At 38.7% G+C, this 18532-nt stretch overlaps 1 protein-coding gene across 1 annotated transcript in view; it reads left to right on the top strand.

Moving 5' to 3' along the window:
• The window catches only part of dock4b (dedicator of cytokinesis 4b), a 92511-nt gene that overhangs the window by 12775 nt on the left and 61204 nt on the right, over positions 1–18532 (top strand). Inside the window, 3 exon segments of the mRNA XM_046872831.1 lie at positions 14639–14722; positions 18233–18273; positions 18452–18507. Coding sequence (XP_046728787.1) covers positions 14639–14722; positions 18233–18273; positions 18452–18507 — 181 coding nt within the window.

An 18532-nucleotide genomic window follows, 5' to 3' on the forward strand; every position in this document is an offset into this window, starting at 1 on the left:
ACTTAAGTATTACATCGTTTTTTTCCCCCTCACTTCTTTGAAGCAAACCTGTGTCTCTGATGAAGGATTTACCCCCTGATTGTGAGCCAGAATACTTTGTTTTCTGTGCTTGGCTGGATACATTGCATTCAACGTTATCCACTGCTGTCTTTCTGGTCTCTGGCCGATCAGATCCTAGCAGTTGGATGGTTGGGAGTTTATTGACTCTTTTTAAGCTGAAGCAGATGTTGAGGGCGACCCTGGCATGCCAGTGGCTTACGCTCTCGCTGCTGCCCAGCGCAACTTACACAAGCGCTCCACAAGGAAAAAATGACAGGCACACTCACAATGCTGCTGCGGTTTTATTCTCTGCGGCTGGAGGGGGGAAAAAAACACTGGACGCGGACTCATCTTGGACAGGCTGCACGGATGACTGTGGTATGTGTTCTGCAGTTTGTAGGAATCTTAAAGCAAAAAAGCTGGAGGTATAGTAAGTCGTGCGTCTCCAAAGAAAACAGTTATTTGATTTTATTGACTACATTGTCCCTAAGCATTCATTCCTTCTATACTGCAGTTTCCAGCTGTGATGGATGGATTAAAGGTGGCGCCAGAGATTTTGAGACATTTGAATAATTTGGTAAAGTAATTTGGGCAGCTATTTAAATATACTGTATGCTTAAACTCATCTCTGTGGTGACCCATTAACAATGTGGATCTCTGTTTATGTCAGCAAGTATGAATATTAGGGGCGTCCTCAACTAAGGATTTACACAGTCGAATCTGATTGGTCAAGCTGTGCCTGTAGTCAAACCGTGTGTGTTTGTGTGTTGTGAGTACAGCGCAACATCGATGCACTGAAAAACAATCAAAATGAATTAATGAACAAAATTAAATTAGAACAAAATGTACCTAAATATTTAAATCCCTGCTGCCAAGATGCTCCTGTGTTGGTCACGGATCAGGAAACTTAAATCAGTCACACGGGGTGGTTGGATTGATTCACGCACACAAAAATATTTGGGAAAAAAAATTCCTTTCTTTTTACATTTTTATTAACAGAATTATCATAATGGGCTGTATATTAACTTATTGGGAAAAAACTGGTAGTTCTATGTGAAATCAGACATTGAGCACCCCCATATAACCAAAATGGCATGATCCTTGTTTCAAAAACCACTGCACAGATTCTACTAAGAGTCGACTCAGACTTTCAGTCGAATCTGTGCAGTGGTGTTATGAAACAAGGAGAGAGTCAAAAGAAGAGTCAAAACCTCGCGATATTTTGTTACTCGTGGGGGTTACGTTCTATGACCCCTTGCGAGTAACAAAAAATGGCGCAGTTTTGATCCTTTTTTATGGTTCCCTTTTCAAGGGGAAATGTACATGTACTTTACTGTAAACACAACAAAAATTGTGAATTATGTTTTATTTACTACTTTAAATGAATTTTACAATAATAGTTTTTTAAACATTTTTATATAATCTTTTAGTACAAACTCTGTTTTGAAATGTTACTCAGAACTTTCGCGCCATCGAACTGTCAGCATTTCCGTGAGATACTCTTAGTCTGCTCCCAAATGAAAAGTCTCGAACTATAGAGGTCACGAGTGTCAAGGTTCCACTGTGTGTATACATGAGGGGTGTAACGGTACACAAAATTCACGGTTCGCTACGTACCTCAGTTTGTAAGTCACGGTTTGGTTCGATTAGGGGGAAGAAATGCAAAACATACAATTGCTTGGCGATTTATTAACGCAGTTTATTTTTATTAACACGTGATCAGCATTTGAACAGTTTTTAAAAACATTTTTAAAATAATTTGAAATGAAATATTTTATCAAAATAAAATAAAAAAAATCAAATTAATGCAATACACTTTTTATATTCATTACATTGAGTCATTGATTAAATTGGCACAAATTTAATTGATTAAATATAATTTAATAAATGTAAACGTTAAATTAAATAGTTTACCCTATTTGGGTAATACAGATGAGTATACAAGTGTATATATATGTGTGTGTGTATATATATATGTGTGTGTGTGTGTGTGTGTGTGTGTGTGTGTGTGTGTGTGTGTGTGTGTGTGTGTATAAAAACAGGTTTAAACAGATCAGGCAGTTAATTAGCAGATTTGCATGGCGAGAAAGCACAGAACTACTGTTTATGAGATGCACACAGTGTGAATTAAAAAGCACAGCTGAGTGGTTCTGGCTTGTCGTCCTTGCTGCATTGCTTCTGGTGTAAAGCGTCTTTTTTTTTAGTTTTTGATGGTGCAGACGAGTTTATGGCTTCAGTGTGGGTTATAAGCATCTCTTAGCCAATAAAACAGTAAGCCATTACTGGCCCATTTGTGATCCATGCCTGTGCTTCTCGCCGACAAGCCGACTGCTTACTGACAAAACACACAAATGCTCGTTGTTTATCCCAAGGCAAAAGAGCATCAGATTACAATAGCAGGAATGACTGAAGTGTTTCAAGCGCTCAATCTCACGGTCATGCTCCCTCTGTGAGCTGCGGTATGACACTCTCCGGTCAACTCTTCCTATGGCATTGCCAAGCTGGACCCTTATTGCTTTTGTCCATGTGCCATCGAATACAGGAATCAAATCTAGTTGGGTAGTGGTTGTGCTTTTTTTTCCCCTGTAAGAGCTCTCTTGTCTGTTTAAAACTGAATATCTGGACAGTGTTGGGCTCTGTTAGGCTCAGGCACATCAACATTTTCTTCAATTCAAATCAGGAGCAGCTGAAATGGCTGTGTCTTCAATGACCATGTGTTTAGCCAAAACACATGCTGATCGCAGGCCTCCGGAACACCACCGGTCCCGCTGTCTGTTCACCAACATATGGACAACTGACCCGGTCACATGATTCGCCTATTCACCTGTTACAGTCATGTTCCTTATCAGCACTCTGTGTTCGAGGCCTTGCGTAGATTGCATTCTTGTCTGTCCGATGGTTAATGTATTTGGATGAAATATTGCATGAGACCAAGTGTCAGCCTTTGCTGTTATGTGCTGCTTGGCTGCTTTTAAACTTTTTATATGACAGCAAAGCAGGAGGGAGGTGTGTATGTGGAATTGTAACCGTGGATTGTTCAGTTCTGGAGGTCAGTCAGGTTGATCATGCGCAATGCTCGTGTCTAAAGGCTTCTGCAGGGAGCAGGGAGGACAGTGGCCTGCCAGCTGGGGCATTCTGGGGTAGGGCAGTGAAAGAGAGACATAGAAACTGAAAAAAGGGGTGTGTGTGTGCGCGTCTGTATTTGTGTGTCTCTTTGTGTTCTTTCTCAAGGTCTTGTGATTTGTCTTTGTCCTTATACCTGAGCATTTCTCTCATTGGGTCTGAATCTCATCCTGGTTCAGCTTTATGACTGTCAGCTATTTGTTCAAATAAACAATTAACATGTGCCTTTACTGACTTGATATTTGCCATTTTTTTAATTCATATTTCTGTTGTGGCGACAATTTGCTTTCTTTCAAGCCCTCTGGCTATAAGCTGATTATCAGGATGTCAGTAATGATGAATGATGATTGAGATGAAGATGGTGATAATGATTAGGGTGATATATATTTTGTAATCTCCAGTGAGATGGTGGCTGCCAGTAGCTCTGGGCAGTGTGTGTGTGTGTGTGTGTGTGTGTGTGTGTGTGTGTGTGTGTGTGGAGGGAGATTGGATCGGAGACAGGAGCCTGCTGTGATTGGATAGTCTTGTACAAGCATTGATTGAGGCTATCTAATCTAACCACTACTATCTAGTGGCTCTTTGCGTCAAACCAGTTATTGTCTCTCAGCAAGGCCACAATATGAGAATTGCTTTTCGGGATTATCTGTAACCTCCTTACCACAAATAATGTGCCAGCTAGCGTTATCAATTACGTACAATTCCACCGCGTATAAATTCAACAACAGAGCACATGCGTCATTACACAGCTTTTAGACAATAGGCAAAAGCAACATAATTGTCCAACTTGGTCCTGGACGATATTGCCTCCTGAAAAGAGCTCATAGCCGCTGTGTTTAAATCGTAGTCTGCATTATATCGCCTGGAGGCAGTGTTTCTAACCAGATTAGGCAGCAGTGCCCTGACCGTGGCCTCCAGTATTGGATCTGCTGCTGTTGCTGAACCTTCTGTCACATTGCAGCAGCTGCCTTCTCAATTCACCTTCATTTATCTTCACTTCAGATGAACCAGATAAACCAGGTGTGGAGAGGGATGGTAAAGGAATGGCGATGGGGCACATAGTCATGCCAAAACAACCAATTATGTGTAGTTCATTTCAGCTGAGAGTAAATACTGATTGATTGTGGTGCACCTTAGAAGTTCCTGTGTTTTATAAAAGATGCTACAAGATGTGGTGTGATGAATTTCGCACCACAGCGGTCTTGAATCTGATTGGTCAGTAGGTGTTGATTAATATTCTGTAACATCAGATCTGACAGAGCAGTAGTGCCTCATGCAAGGCAAATCAGTTTTATGTTAATGTTCTAATGCATTATTGTTTCCAGTAACAGCTAACATAGGGACCTTAGCAGTCGCTTCACATAATGATGATTACGAAGCTGCCTTTTTTTTTTTTTTTTTTGAAAGGAGACCTCGGTTTTGTTGTTTTGCAAAAACAGCTGTTTGTTTGTTACACAGTAAACATGTTTACTGTCTTTAAGAAAAAGAGGGAAAAAAGAGAAAAGTCTAAAAGAATAACTGTTTATAGTCATAACAAGAACTAACTTCTTTTGCAGATGCCACAAGATTTGTGATTAGAAATCTTAAAACATTACAATATGGTGTTATGTATTTTTTAAGTTCTGAGGTATAAAGGAATAAACCACTTTGCTGTTATAGGAAATGAATCAGTTTACTGCCATGCTCTGGGCTGCGTCACACCAACTTCATTTTCTGTTTTATTCCTGAAATAGTTTTGTAAGATAGGGAGATTGTGTAATATTATTTTGAGGTAAACAATCTAAGTGTGGTTATTTCTGATGGATTGCGCTATATTAGAAATCAGTGTTCGTTTAGAATTCATGAGCTGGCCATCTATATAGATTAGATATTTTACATTTATGGCTTTTGGCAGATGCCTTTATCCAGCCTGACCTTCAAAGGGCTTTTGAATTCTCCATCAATAAATACTTTCTAATACTGGTTCACAGACTAAGAATCTCTGTTGGGAGAGAAAATATTTAGAAATCACTTTTGTTTTTTTAAGCAGAGAATCCTCTGAAAGAGCTATTTCTTCTTGGCATCAATTGAAGGCTGCTAGAGACTCAGCTGTTTGGACATCAAGTGGAAGTTTGTTCCACCACTTTGGTGCCAGATCTGAGAAGAATCCTGTGCAAATCCTAAAATCATTTGCTTCTCAGACTTGAGCTGCTTGTTGATCATCACTTTTAGCCAATTAATGTTCCGTAAAGTTCTGTTAAAGATCTACACATGGCTGGACGATCTTTATTTCTCATAAACCAAACATCTCATGGAATCTGTGTTGCTGTGGGACATATAGTAGCCACATAAATCTTGCCAACCTGGTTGTTTCCTAGAAACTCTAGAAGTAAAACTGAAGTAATTCTTAACATGGATGGAAAACACAATTGATGTCCCAGTTCCGGAGCTGCGGTTGGTTTGTTTTTTTCTGTCTGAAACACACTGTCCTGTTTTTCCTTTTGTGTCTGGAACATATCACTGTGTGAGCCACATGAGCCAGGTGCTTTTCAGTGGAATGGCTGCTGGGCTTGGAAGATGAAATGATCTGACGAGCTTTTATCTTTCCCGCCCATTCTTAACTCTTTTCTTTTCAAATAGACCTACACTTTTTCTCCCGCTCCTTTCTACCTTTCACCCCCACTCCGTTGACTCATTGATGTAAAGCTTTTTGATTTCTTCTGTGTGGACTACGTATTTGTTGACATTTTGACTTCAGATGAATCGTATCCTGGTGTTGTTATGAGCGCTTTCATTATTTTTTGTCACATTTTGGGCATGGAGAACACATTGAGGATTTGAAAGTTTTATGAGTTCTGAGAAAAGGGAAGCCATCATTACACACACAAATAGAGAGAGAAAAAGAAAGAAAAATAATAGAAAGAAAGAATGAAAAAGTAAGTTTAAGATAGTAATACTTTGTCTCTCAGCTTTTACTATGAGTCATTCTACGAATATAAATTTCATACGGGGATTTGCGAATAAATTCAGCTCTGCCTCCGCACATTGAGAAGCTCTCTGGCGAAGGACAACATTGTCTGTATTCTATCCTGGTAATGTATCTGATGCGGCATGTTGTACCTGTAGGTACAACATGGAAAACATTTTAGTCGATGGCATATAGTCTTCTTTCTTCCTCTAAATATTTGTATGACTGCTAGAATAAGATGTTATGAGCTGCGCACGTGCACCAGGAAATACTAATTGCGTTGTGTTTACATTAATAAAAAAAAATGCTGTACACATCTGGGCATCCAGTTTGCTTGTTTTCAGCCAACCATGCTAGTTATTCATCCACCCTTTCTTATTAGAGCAGTCCATACCTCCTTCACTGTGATCTAGACATACAGTTAAAACCACGCCTCCTTCACTGGGATACAGCCGTAGAGGCCACGCCTCCTTCACTGGGATACATACGTAGAGGCCACGCCTCCTTCACTGGGATACATACGTAGAGGCCACGCCTCCTTCACTGGGATACATACGTAGAGGCTAAGCCTCCTTTACTGCGATACAGATGTAGAGGCCACACCTCATTTACTGCAATACTTATGTAGAGGCCATGACTATTTCACTGGGATACATACATAGAGGCCACACCTCTTTCACTGGGATAAAGATGTAGAGGCCAAGCCTCTTTCACTGGGTTGCAGCCGTAGAGGCCATGCCTACTTTACTGGGATAAAGATTTAGAGGCCACGCCTCTTTCACTGGTATACAGCCGTAGAGGCCACGCCTCTTTCGCTGGGATACAGCCATAGAGGCCACACCTTCACTAGGATAAACATGTAGAGGCCACGCCTCTTTCACTGTGATCGATGTAGAGGCCACGCCTCTTTCACTGGGATACAGACATAAAAGCAAAGCCACCTTAACTTAAGGCAACACTTCCTTAACTAGGATATAGATGTAGAGGTCATGCCACCTTTAGTGGAATGCAGCTATAGAGGACAAGTTGATGCACTGTGGACGTTCAGGATGCTTTATGGTGCTTATAGTAGACAGACTCTTGATTTTACTCACTGTGTCCATCTGAATTTATCTCTGAAATCCAGATGTGTAAAAATTAGGAGCCACATGACTCCTCATACCTCTCGCCTTTCTTTCTGGAATACACAGACTGGATGAATCATATTCTCTCTTATTAAATAGACACTGGATATTTATCTAATGCTTTTTTCCCTTCTTTTTATATAGAACTACTTTTTTATATAGAATTTTCCATTGCTTGACAAAGTTATTTCTGTAGGATTGTGCTTTTAGCACATTTCCAGACTGGAAAACACTCTAAGTGGAACATTCCATTCTGAAACAGATGCCAGACCGAGGCTGCTGTCTTTGACTCAAGTACTGAAAATTGTGGCTGTGTTTCAGTGTGCACACTGTTTTAGTACTTTCACACTTGAAACCAAGGACATTATCACAATACCTTTGAAGGTGATGTTCAAAGTTTCAAACATTCAAGCCTTTAAAAGAAGGTTTAAGTTATATAAAGGATTTGATATAAAATGAATGAACAGATTTGGTTAAATCTGCATTTAAAAGTTTATTTGTTTCTTATTACAGTCTTTTTTAGACCCGGTAATGACCTCATGTTGTGCTGTGCCATTGTTTTTTTAAATGATTGCCAAAAATCTCTGCATCTTTTCCATTTTTTAGAGATTTCTCCTGGTAATCTTCAGACTTTTCCTCCTATTGTTGCTTCATTTTGTTGACTTTTCAGTCACTTGCCCTAAAAGATATCGGTCCATTTTAGGATAAATAATCATTAGCAGCCTTTGTCCTGGAAATTAATGAATTGAGATCTGTTCAAATGAAACCTCACAATTTTATCTTGGTATTTTTTGTAGTATAAATTTACAAAAATTGCTCTTGTTGCCAGTAGGAAACCAGAGATAGGAGAAATGGATGTAGCACATGTGATATGGTGGTCACCTAATATATTGTTGTATATGTATCGCTTTATGAAGTCATGTGATTAATTAGTCTGCTGGCTCCCAAAAAGACTGGATCTTAGTACTGGAAATTGGCTAAATGTATGCAACCTTATTATTTTGTTTTTTTTATTAAAAATATAGACTGTAGGAAAAATGCATAGGGAGTACACTGCTAGATGTTGTCATTTCTCATATTTCATTATGCAGTCTGCTTTTAAAATCGCTTATTACAAGTGTTGAATATATTGTGTTACGGCTTGCGAAATCTCTGCAAAATGCAGTTATGTAACCCGTTTTTTTTTACCAGCAGAGCACATCGTTTTTGCCGTTAGCATAAAGCGTTTGTGGTACAATTCTGTATTTCTGTCTTCTAAGCAATATCGGCCATTCTGTGTCCACTTTTCTAATGATTTATTTGCAAATTCGATGCCTTGAAGAAGGGCGTCTGTGAAAGGGGCTTTCATAGCTTGCACGTGTCTTTGTGAGACTTTGCTCATCTTCAGCGATGGCACAATCAGTGCTGCCAAATGCCAAAGAGCCTCCTGTTAGAAAGCCCACATGAATCACCAGTTTGTGTTCCTGGCAGTGCATTCAAAGCAGTACATTTTAAAGCGTGTGTTACATGAATGCTCCTCAGTGTGGTAACGGTTTATAGGATCGAGATGCCTGTGGGCTAACATGCAAATTCCCCAGATTGCTGATGGCAGAGTACAAACTGCCAGGCTTTGCGTGAGGAGGAGTCCATCACATCACACATCTAATACCATTTGCTGCTGATTAATTGTTTAACAACTTCTAAACCAGTACAACCACAGGGCTGTACCCCAAAGCCGCACGAATCCTCTAATTTAGCACATTCCAGAGGGCTAGCGTGTGTGTGTGTGTGTGTGTGTGTGTGTGTGTGTGTGTGTATACCTACAAATTATGTGTTAATAATTTATGACTATTTAATTGTCAATGATCCTCTCATTTCTTGCATTTTAATGAACTCATGAATATTTAATGAGCTGAATGGTAAATGATTAGCAGGGGTGCAGGATGGGTCACAAATTAGGAGACAGGGTTGTTTGGTCTTTGAGTGTAAACGGACATTTAGAGGTACATTCAAATCCACACGTTCAGTTTACTTAAGATAGCAAATGTGGGTGTGTGTGAGGGATTAAGAGAACGGGGATCTTCTTGTTTGCTTTTGGGGCTGATGCAAATATGGTGCACTCCCAGCATGAAAACAGTGTGATGGTTTTTCAGTCATCAGCATACAGCCCTGGATTTGAAACTGTTTTTGCAGAAAGGCCCAGACGAAAACAAAGCTCTGGGAGCGTTACACATGCGGCCTGTCTTGGGGACTGAGCAGCTAAATCTCATCACTCTGCTCACTGTAGCATGCTGTACAGAGCTTAGACCAACCACTGCTTCGGCTTTACAGCTAAACCTGGCCAACTTTCATGCTTCATTCTGCTTCTCTGTTGATGGAAAGACCTAATACCTTATAGAGTTTCAACACACTCTTCCCTCCCCGTGGCTCTGCTCTTGCCACCTTAATCCCTCATGTATTTTTTCTTTGCTTGGTCACAGATCATTGTTTATTCTGTAAGTCATCTCTGAGTTTAGAATAATCCACGTTTATATGATGGCAGTATTTCTTTTCCTAATCCCTTTTTAGAGTTCGAGGCTGAAGACAATTTTTGGGAAAAAAAAATACATTTAGGTGAACTCAAACGACCCTTTAGATGTCTCAAAATGTGCAATATTTAATTTGAACTGCAAATATTTAGCTTAATTGTTCTATTCAATTCATTGTTGCTTTCTAATCGATAAAGCTGCGATTTCAACAGACAATAACACTATACTGACTAAGGTTTATGGACACCTGACTGTAATATTTGTATGTGCTTTTTCAATATCCCATTACATCTTAGGTTAGATTTTGGAGCGTAGTTGTGGAGTCGGGTTCTGATGTAGGTGAGGTGAGGAAGCCTGGGGGGCAGTCAGCATTCCAGGTCATTCAAGGTGTTCAATAATGCTGAGGTCTTGTGAAGTCAAGAAGCTTTAATTGTCTTATCAACCATAAATAGCGGACGCAGTACACAGTGAAACGAGACAATATTTCTCCAGAACCCTGGTGCTAGTAGTAGTAGTAGTGTACAGTGTGCAAAAGAGAACTGTACACAAGTGTACTTTTAAATAAACACAAAATGTAAACACAAACGGTTGTGTCCCAATACTTTTGTCTGTAGTGTATTTCCTGCTAAATTAGTACATACATAAACCTGTTTTTGATCACGTTAGAACTTTCTTAATACAGTTATGGCTTCAGGGTAAAATCTGATTGTTTTGGGCCATGTTCAGATTTAAGTTATGTACATTTACATATAAAATGATGGCACTTAGCATACGCACTTGTTCAGAGCGACGTACAAAAGTGCTTTAAATCTTTAGCAATGAATAAATCTACACTGGTACGCTAGATTACAAACTTGAGATAAATCAGCCTACAACTCTGTTGAGAGGATTTTTTTTGTGTACTAAGTATTTACCATAGAAATCACACATCAGCATTCACGCCTCAGATTTACTGTATGTATAGACTTTCTTTCCACGTGTAGAGGGTTTCCTAAACCAGGCGTAAGCGGTGTGCGATTCGGAGCTTTCTTTCGATCCAGCTTGAGCACTACTGTCCGAGTCTTTGTTGTAACTTTAATGTTTCCCCTAAAAATTCATCTTCTCGCACTTAACAGAGAGAAAACCATTCAGCCTTCGTGCCAATATGCATGCGTGGTTTAAATGAAACGATTCGAAACAACCCTGAAATCATGGGAAATTTTGTTGAAAAGTGTTTGTATAGTGCTACTCTAAAGATGTAGAACTGAAATCGAAGATGCAGATGCTAAATATGACTCTGGGTTTTTCAGTAGAAAGGCACTAAATGAGTGTATGTATATAACAAGTGGCTCAGTTTTTTTTTTTTTTTATGTTGCTGTGTGTGTTAACTTTAGTTTCCATCCAAACACAAAGAGTGGGTGAGCACATGAGATCTTTCACTTACAGTGCATTGCAAAAGTATTCATACCCCTTCAATATTTCCACATTTTGTCACGTTAAAACCAGAAACTTAAATGTATTTTATTGGGTTTTTATATGAGACCAACACAAAGTATTGCATAATTGTGAAATGGAAGAAACAGATACATGGTGTTAAAGATTTTTTGCAAATCAACTGCCTCCAGAAGTCGCCTAATTAGTAATTAGAGTCTAACTGTGTGTACTTTATTCCCAGTATAATTACAGCTGTTCTGTGAAGGCTTTAAAGGTGTTTTAGAGAACATTAGTGAGCAAACTGCATCATGAAGACTAAAGAACGCACCAGACAGGTCAGGAATAAAGTTGTGGAGAAGTTTCAAGCAGGGTTAGGTTATAAAACGTATCCCAAGCTTTGAACATCTCACAGAGCACTGTTTAATCCATCATCTAAAAATAGAAGTTTAGTTTGCAGTTTGCAGTTTGCCACACGCCATGTAGGGGACACAGCAAACGTGGAAGAAGGAGCTGTGTTCAGATGAGACCAAAATTAAACTTTTTGTTCTACATGCAAAACGCTATGTGTGGCATACACTGCACATCAGCCTTAACACACCATTCATACCGTGAAACATGGTGGAGGAAGCATCATGCTGTGGGGATGCTTTCTTCAGCAGGGACAGGGAAGCTGGTCAGAGTTGATGGAAAGATAGATATTAGAGACTGCAAGAGACTTGAGACTGGGGGAGAGGTTCACCTTTTAGCAGGACAACCACCCTAAACATACAGCCAGAGCTACAGTAGAGTGGTTTAAAAATCAAAGCATATTTATGTGCTAGAAAGGCCCAGTCAAAGTTCAGACCTAAATCCTATTGCAAGATTTGAAAATTGCTGTTCGCATACGTTCTCCATCCAATCTGATTCAACTGGAGCTGGTTTGCAAAGAAGATTGGGCAAAAATTACAGTCTTTAAAAGTGCAAAGCAGGTAGAGAGATACACAAAAAGACTTGCAGCTGTATTTGCAGCGAAAGGTGTTTGTCTCGGGGGGATGAATACATATGCACACCACACTTTTCAGATTTTTATTTGTAAAAAATCTTTACCACCATGTATCATTTTCCTTTCACTTCACAATTATGTGATACTTTGTGTTGGTCTCTCAAATAAAATCCCAATAAAATGTTTGTGGTTATAATGTGACAAAATGTGGAAATAGTAAAGGGGTATAAATACTTTTGCAATGCACTGTATCTAAAGATCTGCTTATTACGAAGTTACTTATTCCTGATGAGGCCTGACCCTGTCAAGAACGGACCTGGAGGGTACAAAGAAGCACTGAAGCACTAAACAATCCTCTTTTTGGACGAGTCTTCAGGGAGGATGGGCAGTGAAGGGAAACTTTAACAGTTTTGCCATGTAGAGTTTAATTTCACGTCTTTGACTTTGGCACCTGTTTATGCCAAGTGGTTTAGAGTTTTGTGCTTCTGTTACAGTAATGAAGTAGGACATAAAAGAAAGACGATGTAAAACAAAACCTGATGTTTTTTTGCTCAAGCACATCTTTCCTGCTTTAAAGCTCATATAGGCGCTCTCTCTCTCTCTCTCTCTCTCTCTCTCTCTCTCTCTCTCTCTCTATATATATATATGGCATTTTCCGCCCCTCACCCCTCTCTTCTCTCTTCCTCTTTTTCTCTTGCCGTCATATATATATATATATATATATATATATATATATATATATATATATATATATATATATATATATATATATATATATATATATATACTATATATACTGTATAATGTGTCTTTTTTCTATCGTACCCTCTGTATTCTTTATTGTTGACTGCCTGTTTTATTTGTATTGTTTGTTTTTTGAAATGCGTATTGAGTCGGAACAGGGTTTCTGCTGAGCCTTAAAAAGCCATAAATTCGCTGTTCAGGGTCTTAAAGAATTTTAAACCGTTCTTGCTTTTCCGTTTTCCATGTAACTCCAACTCTAATGCTCATTGAAATGCTCCTGCAGCACAGAATATTTATTTTCTTTGTTTGTTAGTTTCTGTGGTGGTGTAGTCCCAAAATTATTCGCTGTATTAAGACTACAAATGAGACCAACATGCAACAGCCAATCAGATTTCTGGTGGCATGAATCTCTCTTGGAAAATGGATTTTTATTTCAGCTATGGGGAAGTGCAAGTTTAGCGATACTTGGCTTAAATTAATTTAGGGCTCGGTTAAGGACAGTTGCTAACAACGTATTTGTGTGTGTTTTCGATGTTGTGGTATAGGTCTTAAATTTCGGGCTTAAGGGTCTCAAAAGGGTCTTAAATTTAAATCTGACATTAAACCTGATGAAACCCCACAGAACTATATATTTATTTTCTTTACATTTATTACTAATAATTTATAATTATCATACATTAATAATTGAATAATTGAATAAGGAAGAAAGTATTAAAGAACCCATGAAATCAACAACTTCTAAAGCATGATCTTCTTTCAGGTAGTTATCTCAATAGGTTACACAGAAATTTTTAAAACACATGCATAGCATAAATTCACCCACTCTCTCTTTCTCTATCTGTCTGTCTTTCTCTCTCTGTCTCTCCCCCTCTCTCTCCCCTTTCTCTCCCACACACACCTCTCTCTCTCTCTCTCTCTCTCTCTCTCTCTCTCTCTCTCTCTCTCGTGGGTCAGGGTCAGTCTTCCTGTTTAACTTGTTACATCATCACTGTGTGGTTGTGTGTTTTTGTGTGTATGTTGTGACACACTGTTTGTTCACAGTAAGTCACATGGAAACGGAGTTCGTGAGCATGTGTGACCGTCACACCAGCGAGCTCGTAAGCTGATGGTTTGTGCTGTTCTGTTTTTGTGGTTTGATACTCATCTGATCCAGAGGTCTTGCTCGACTTTGTACTTTCCCTGCATGCCTGCATCTAACGTCTCCTGGGAAAAAAAAAAGAATCCCTGTTGCGAGACTACTGTTCAAGTGTCCTCATGGTTGGATGCTTGCCAGCCAGCCTACTTAGCATCCAGACAACAGCTGGGATGCGGAATAGCAGGAAGGAAGTGAGCTCTGAATATCACGCCTCGGCTCAATCATTTAGCATGCTGCAGGTCTGAAAAACCATCATACGGTTAAATCGTGTTATACTGTAGCATATTTCTAATAATATAAACCCTTTGTACGTATCCAGATGCTTGTAGTGTGTATTGCTCAGTGTAAAAAGATGAAAACAGGAGCTCTGTATGACTCTGGGGTTAGAGCTCTCCTGTTCACACCGCTCTCCGCTCTTCACTGTAGGCTGTCTGGCCTATTTAATTGCAGGGAGAGTGCTGCAGGCTCGCCGACACCCACACGAGCCCAGTAACACACAAAGCTTGCTGTACAGTACTGCAGCTGGGTTATTGAGTTTACAGGAACCTACTTTTCTACAGAGGTGAGTGGACTGATTTATGAGCTGTTTGTTTACCCTCGCTGTCTGTGTCTGTTTGTGCATTGCAGTGCTGGCCAGTTTTCGGGGGACGGTACAGCACGGCTTGCCCCTGGAGATCGGTGACACGGTGCAGATCCTGGAGAAATGTGAAGGTATGACGATGCTTTAGACCCGTGAGAGCGCCGTCGTATCCGCTGGTACATCGAGGGAGCAGTGTTTAAGCTGACATGATACTATACAAGGCCTTACCAAGCATTTTCATTTTTTTGCACATACTGAATGTGTGGAGGCATGGGAAAACCCTACACATTGTGAAACCACAATCTAGTTCTGAAACTACTTGCTTTCCTGAATGGAAATATGTTTTGTTTTTTTGAATATATGTTTCCCACTACTCGGGTACCCAAAATAAGTTTTTTTTTTTTTTTTTTGCATTTTGCAAATTGCATTATTTTTTTTTATTTCAGTCCCTCCAAAACACACAGTGCCTTCCTTTTCATTTCATACTTAACAATAGCTTCATGGTCGGCTCATCCCCCGACTGTTCTCTGATCACACGGCGCAGGAGTGTGACAGATATTTTGACTGGTTTTACCCCATGTTTTTAAACTGCCTCATTGCCCAGCATGGGCTTTTCTTCAAAATATTTACATTTACAAGATAGCATAGATTAATCCACAGTGGTATCAGGATTTTCCTGATAGTCAGACATGTTGGAGAGCTGTAACGCTGATAACAAAACACTTTCCAACAATCACTCCGTGGCATCAGTCAACATGACATGCGTTCAAAACACCTTGCAATATTTCCCCCCTATAATATAGATTTTATATGGACAAATGTATTAAGACACCTGGCCTTTCCATCCATATGTGATTCTTCCCCAAACTCTTACACAAAGTTGGAGGCACACAATTGTATAGAATGCCTTTGGGAGGGATAGCTTTACATTTTCATCTTCACTTCAGCTAGGAGACCCAAACCTGTTCCAGCATGACAATGCCACTGTGTAAAAAGCCATCTCCATTGAGATATGGGTTTGGAGTGAAAGATATTGAGTGGTGTACTGTGGAGCTCTGACTTCAACCTTGTTGAACACTTTGTGTACCAGTGGTGGACAGTAACGAAGTAAATTTAATTCGTTACTGTACTTGAGTAGTTTTTATTTGCATATCTGTACTTTACTTTACTATTATGGCTATAAGACATTATAGCCATGATAAATCATAGAACTTGGATACATAAGTACATTTGAAGGCAAATACTTTTGTACTTTTACTCAAGTAAAAGTTTAAAGGAAGCACTTTTAGTGGAGTAACATTTTACTTACTGTATCATCAATTCCTGACTTTACTAATGCCCTTGTTGGCTGAATGAGCCAACAAGGGCATCCAAATCTCTACAACCTCACTCCAAAATCTAGCAGAACATCTTCCCTGATGAGTGAAGGTTATCATAACAGGAAATGTGGATTAAATAAGGAATGAAATGTTAAAAAATCACATACACAGGTATATAGTACTAATAATATACTTATGTTAAAAATTAAAATATTTGTAAAATTCAGTGCTTATATAAGGGTGCGGAAATTACGGTACATGCTTAAAAACTTATAGAATTTGTTCCACTGTACAAAATGCCTTAATGTGTAATCTATAATAGACTACAGTAATAATAATCACACAGTATAGTTCTTAGACACTCAGGTTGGTTTCACTACTCAGGTTTGCTACTTTTTGACCTCATCTTGCCTCCGCTGTTCGTCCTTGTTTCCTGTTTCCACTCTTTGAAGGCGTACTCCTCCCTGCTCGGGTGCACACGTCTGACTTCCTGTTTTCGAATGATAGAAAGGTGACTGTTGGTTGGACTGTATAACCACAATTACAAGGAAAGGAAGTGTCTCACACTAGATTTGTGTTTGAAATGAGTAACAATTAGGAGATTAGTAGATTCATCACTCTGTCATCATTTATTACTTTTTGGGACAAAATGTGTACAGTTGTTAAAATAAATAATGAAATATAGGATTTTAATATATTTTTTGTTTGACTGCAAAATCAACACTGTCAGAAAAATGTATCTTCCTGTAATTCTTTAACTATGTATTTAACATAGTATGCATTTAACTTCCTCTAAACTTTGGAACTTTTATTGTATTACTGTGCAAACATGGGCAGAGAGGAAAAAAAAAAAGGCTATATCTCGTGTTCTTTAATTTTTTTGTTAATCTGTACCTCACTCAGATTTACACAAATTACATGCGTTGTATTTACAACAAAGAAATTCAGGCTTCTGAGACCAGCTAGTGTCAAGCTAGTGACAGTGAGACAGCTGACAATGATGAATGTGTGTCTGATATGCTGAGTGTTGAATTTTGTTGCATTTTGTTCATCACTTCTCTCTCTGTGGGCCAAGAAGACTTCAGTCAGGAAGTGTCATGGTATTTGGCACAACCATCAACAGTAACTTTATTTATTAAAAGGACAATATCAGTCAAGCCAGAATACACACAAATATGCATTGTGTGTGAAATCCCAACTATATAAATAGTAATTTTACACATTGGAGATTGTGCTACTGTTCGCAAAATAATCCCTGGCATATGCTGGTTGGTTTCCTGTAACATCACATGCTAAAAAAAAAAAAAAAAAAAGTAACCATTACTAATACCTGTTTTAGTCTCAAGCTGGTAAGTGTAATATATTAATATAAAAGAATTTCAAATGTTGTTACCTGATGAATGTATCCAGGCTGAACATCCACCATATAAAACACATCAGAGGAAAAGATGATAATTATCAGTTGATCAGAAATGTTTCTGTTTTCAGTCATGTTTACATCACTGACTCCCTCTGTCTCATCCACAGTAACCCCATACTTCTTGTTGCCTTCTCATTGTTCGCTTTGTAAACTAGTCAACGCCTGTGGTGTGTAAGAGCCAGGAAATTATACTCCAGTGGTAGATTGAAAAAACTGTGCAATGACAAGAAATAGTTTAATAGGCTGAAAATGGTGCGCAATAAAGAAGAAAAAATATTGATCATGTCACCAAATAGATTAAAGTCATGAGTGAAAGTAAAAAGTCAGAAAAATGAATAGTGGAGTAAAAATAAAAAATCAATCTACTTAAGTACAGTAACGAAGTATTAGTACTTCATCACTTCTTATCTCTGCTTTATAGTAACTGTAAACACGGGTCCACCTTTAAGGGTTGACACTGGAGGCTTCTTGCATAAGTGTTACATAAATCTCTTTGTATAAAATGCTTTATTGTGTCAACAGTTGCACATTTTATTAGTTTGGTGGTGTCTTGCTTATCATGTCTTTCTGAAGGAGTTCTTACTATTAGAATAATGTATTAGAATAAGCTCATTAATATAAGCATGTTATTATTGTTATTATTATTATTATTATTATTATTATTATTATTATTATTATTACAGCCATTACTATTGTCAGAAAAAGAAAATCTACTTCTGACCAGTGAGATTCAAAAAATTTGAAGGGTATTATAATTATAGTGAAATATAAACAGTGGTCCTATAAAAGCACTGCCATTAAAAAAAAAAGGTTGTTCCATTGACATTGTGCAACCCTCAGCTGCTCAGTTCAGAGTTTACTAAATACCCATAAATGTAAATGTGACTGTTTTGTCTCTGTAGGCTGGTACAGAGGCTTCGTGCTCAAGAACCCAAACGCCAAGGTAATCGGATAGACACTTGGTTTTTATACTGCCTGCCTTTGTCTGAACTATTTGTCGACGGATAAATATATGTGTTTCCGTATACATGTATCTGTCGAGACACTATTAGTTTATAGCCTTTCGTTAAGCATTCAAGCATCCTCATTACCATTACTCACATGTCTCTTACCTTTTGCAGGGGATTTTCCCATGCAGTTACATTCATTTGAAAAATGCTCAGATAAAGAACAAGGGGTAAGTAAACTGGATGGTACCGTTC

This window comes from Silurus meridionalis, chromosome 18 (genome assembly GCF_014805685.1).
Source record: "Silurus meridionalis isolate SWU-2019-XX chromosome 18, ASM1480568v1, whole genome shotgun sequence".
In the NCBI taxonomy this organism is placed as follows: Eukaryota; Metazoa; Chordata; class Actinopteri; order Siluriformes; family Siluridae; genus Silurus; species Silurus meridionalis.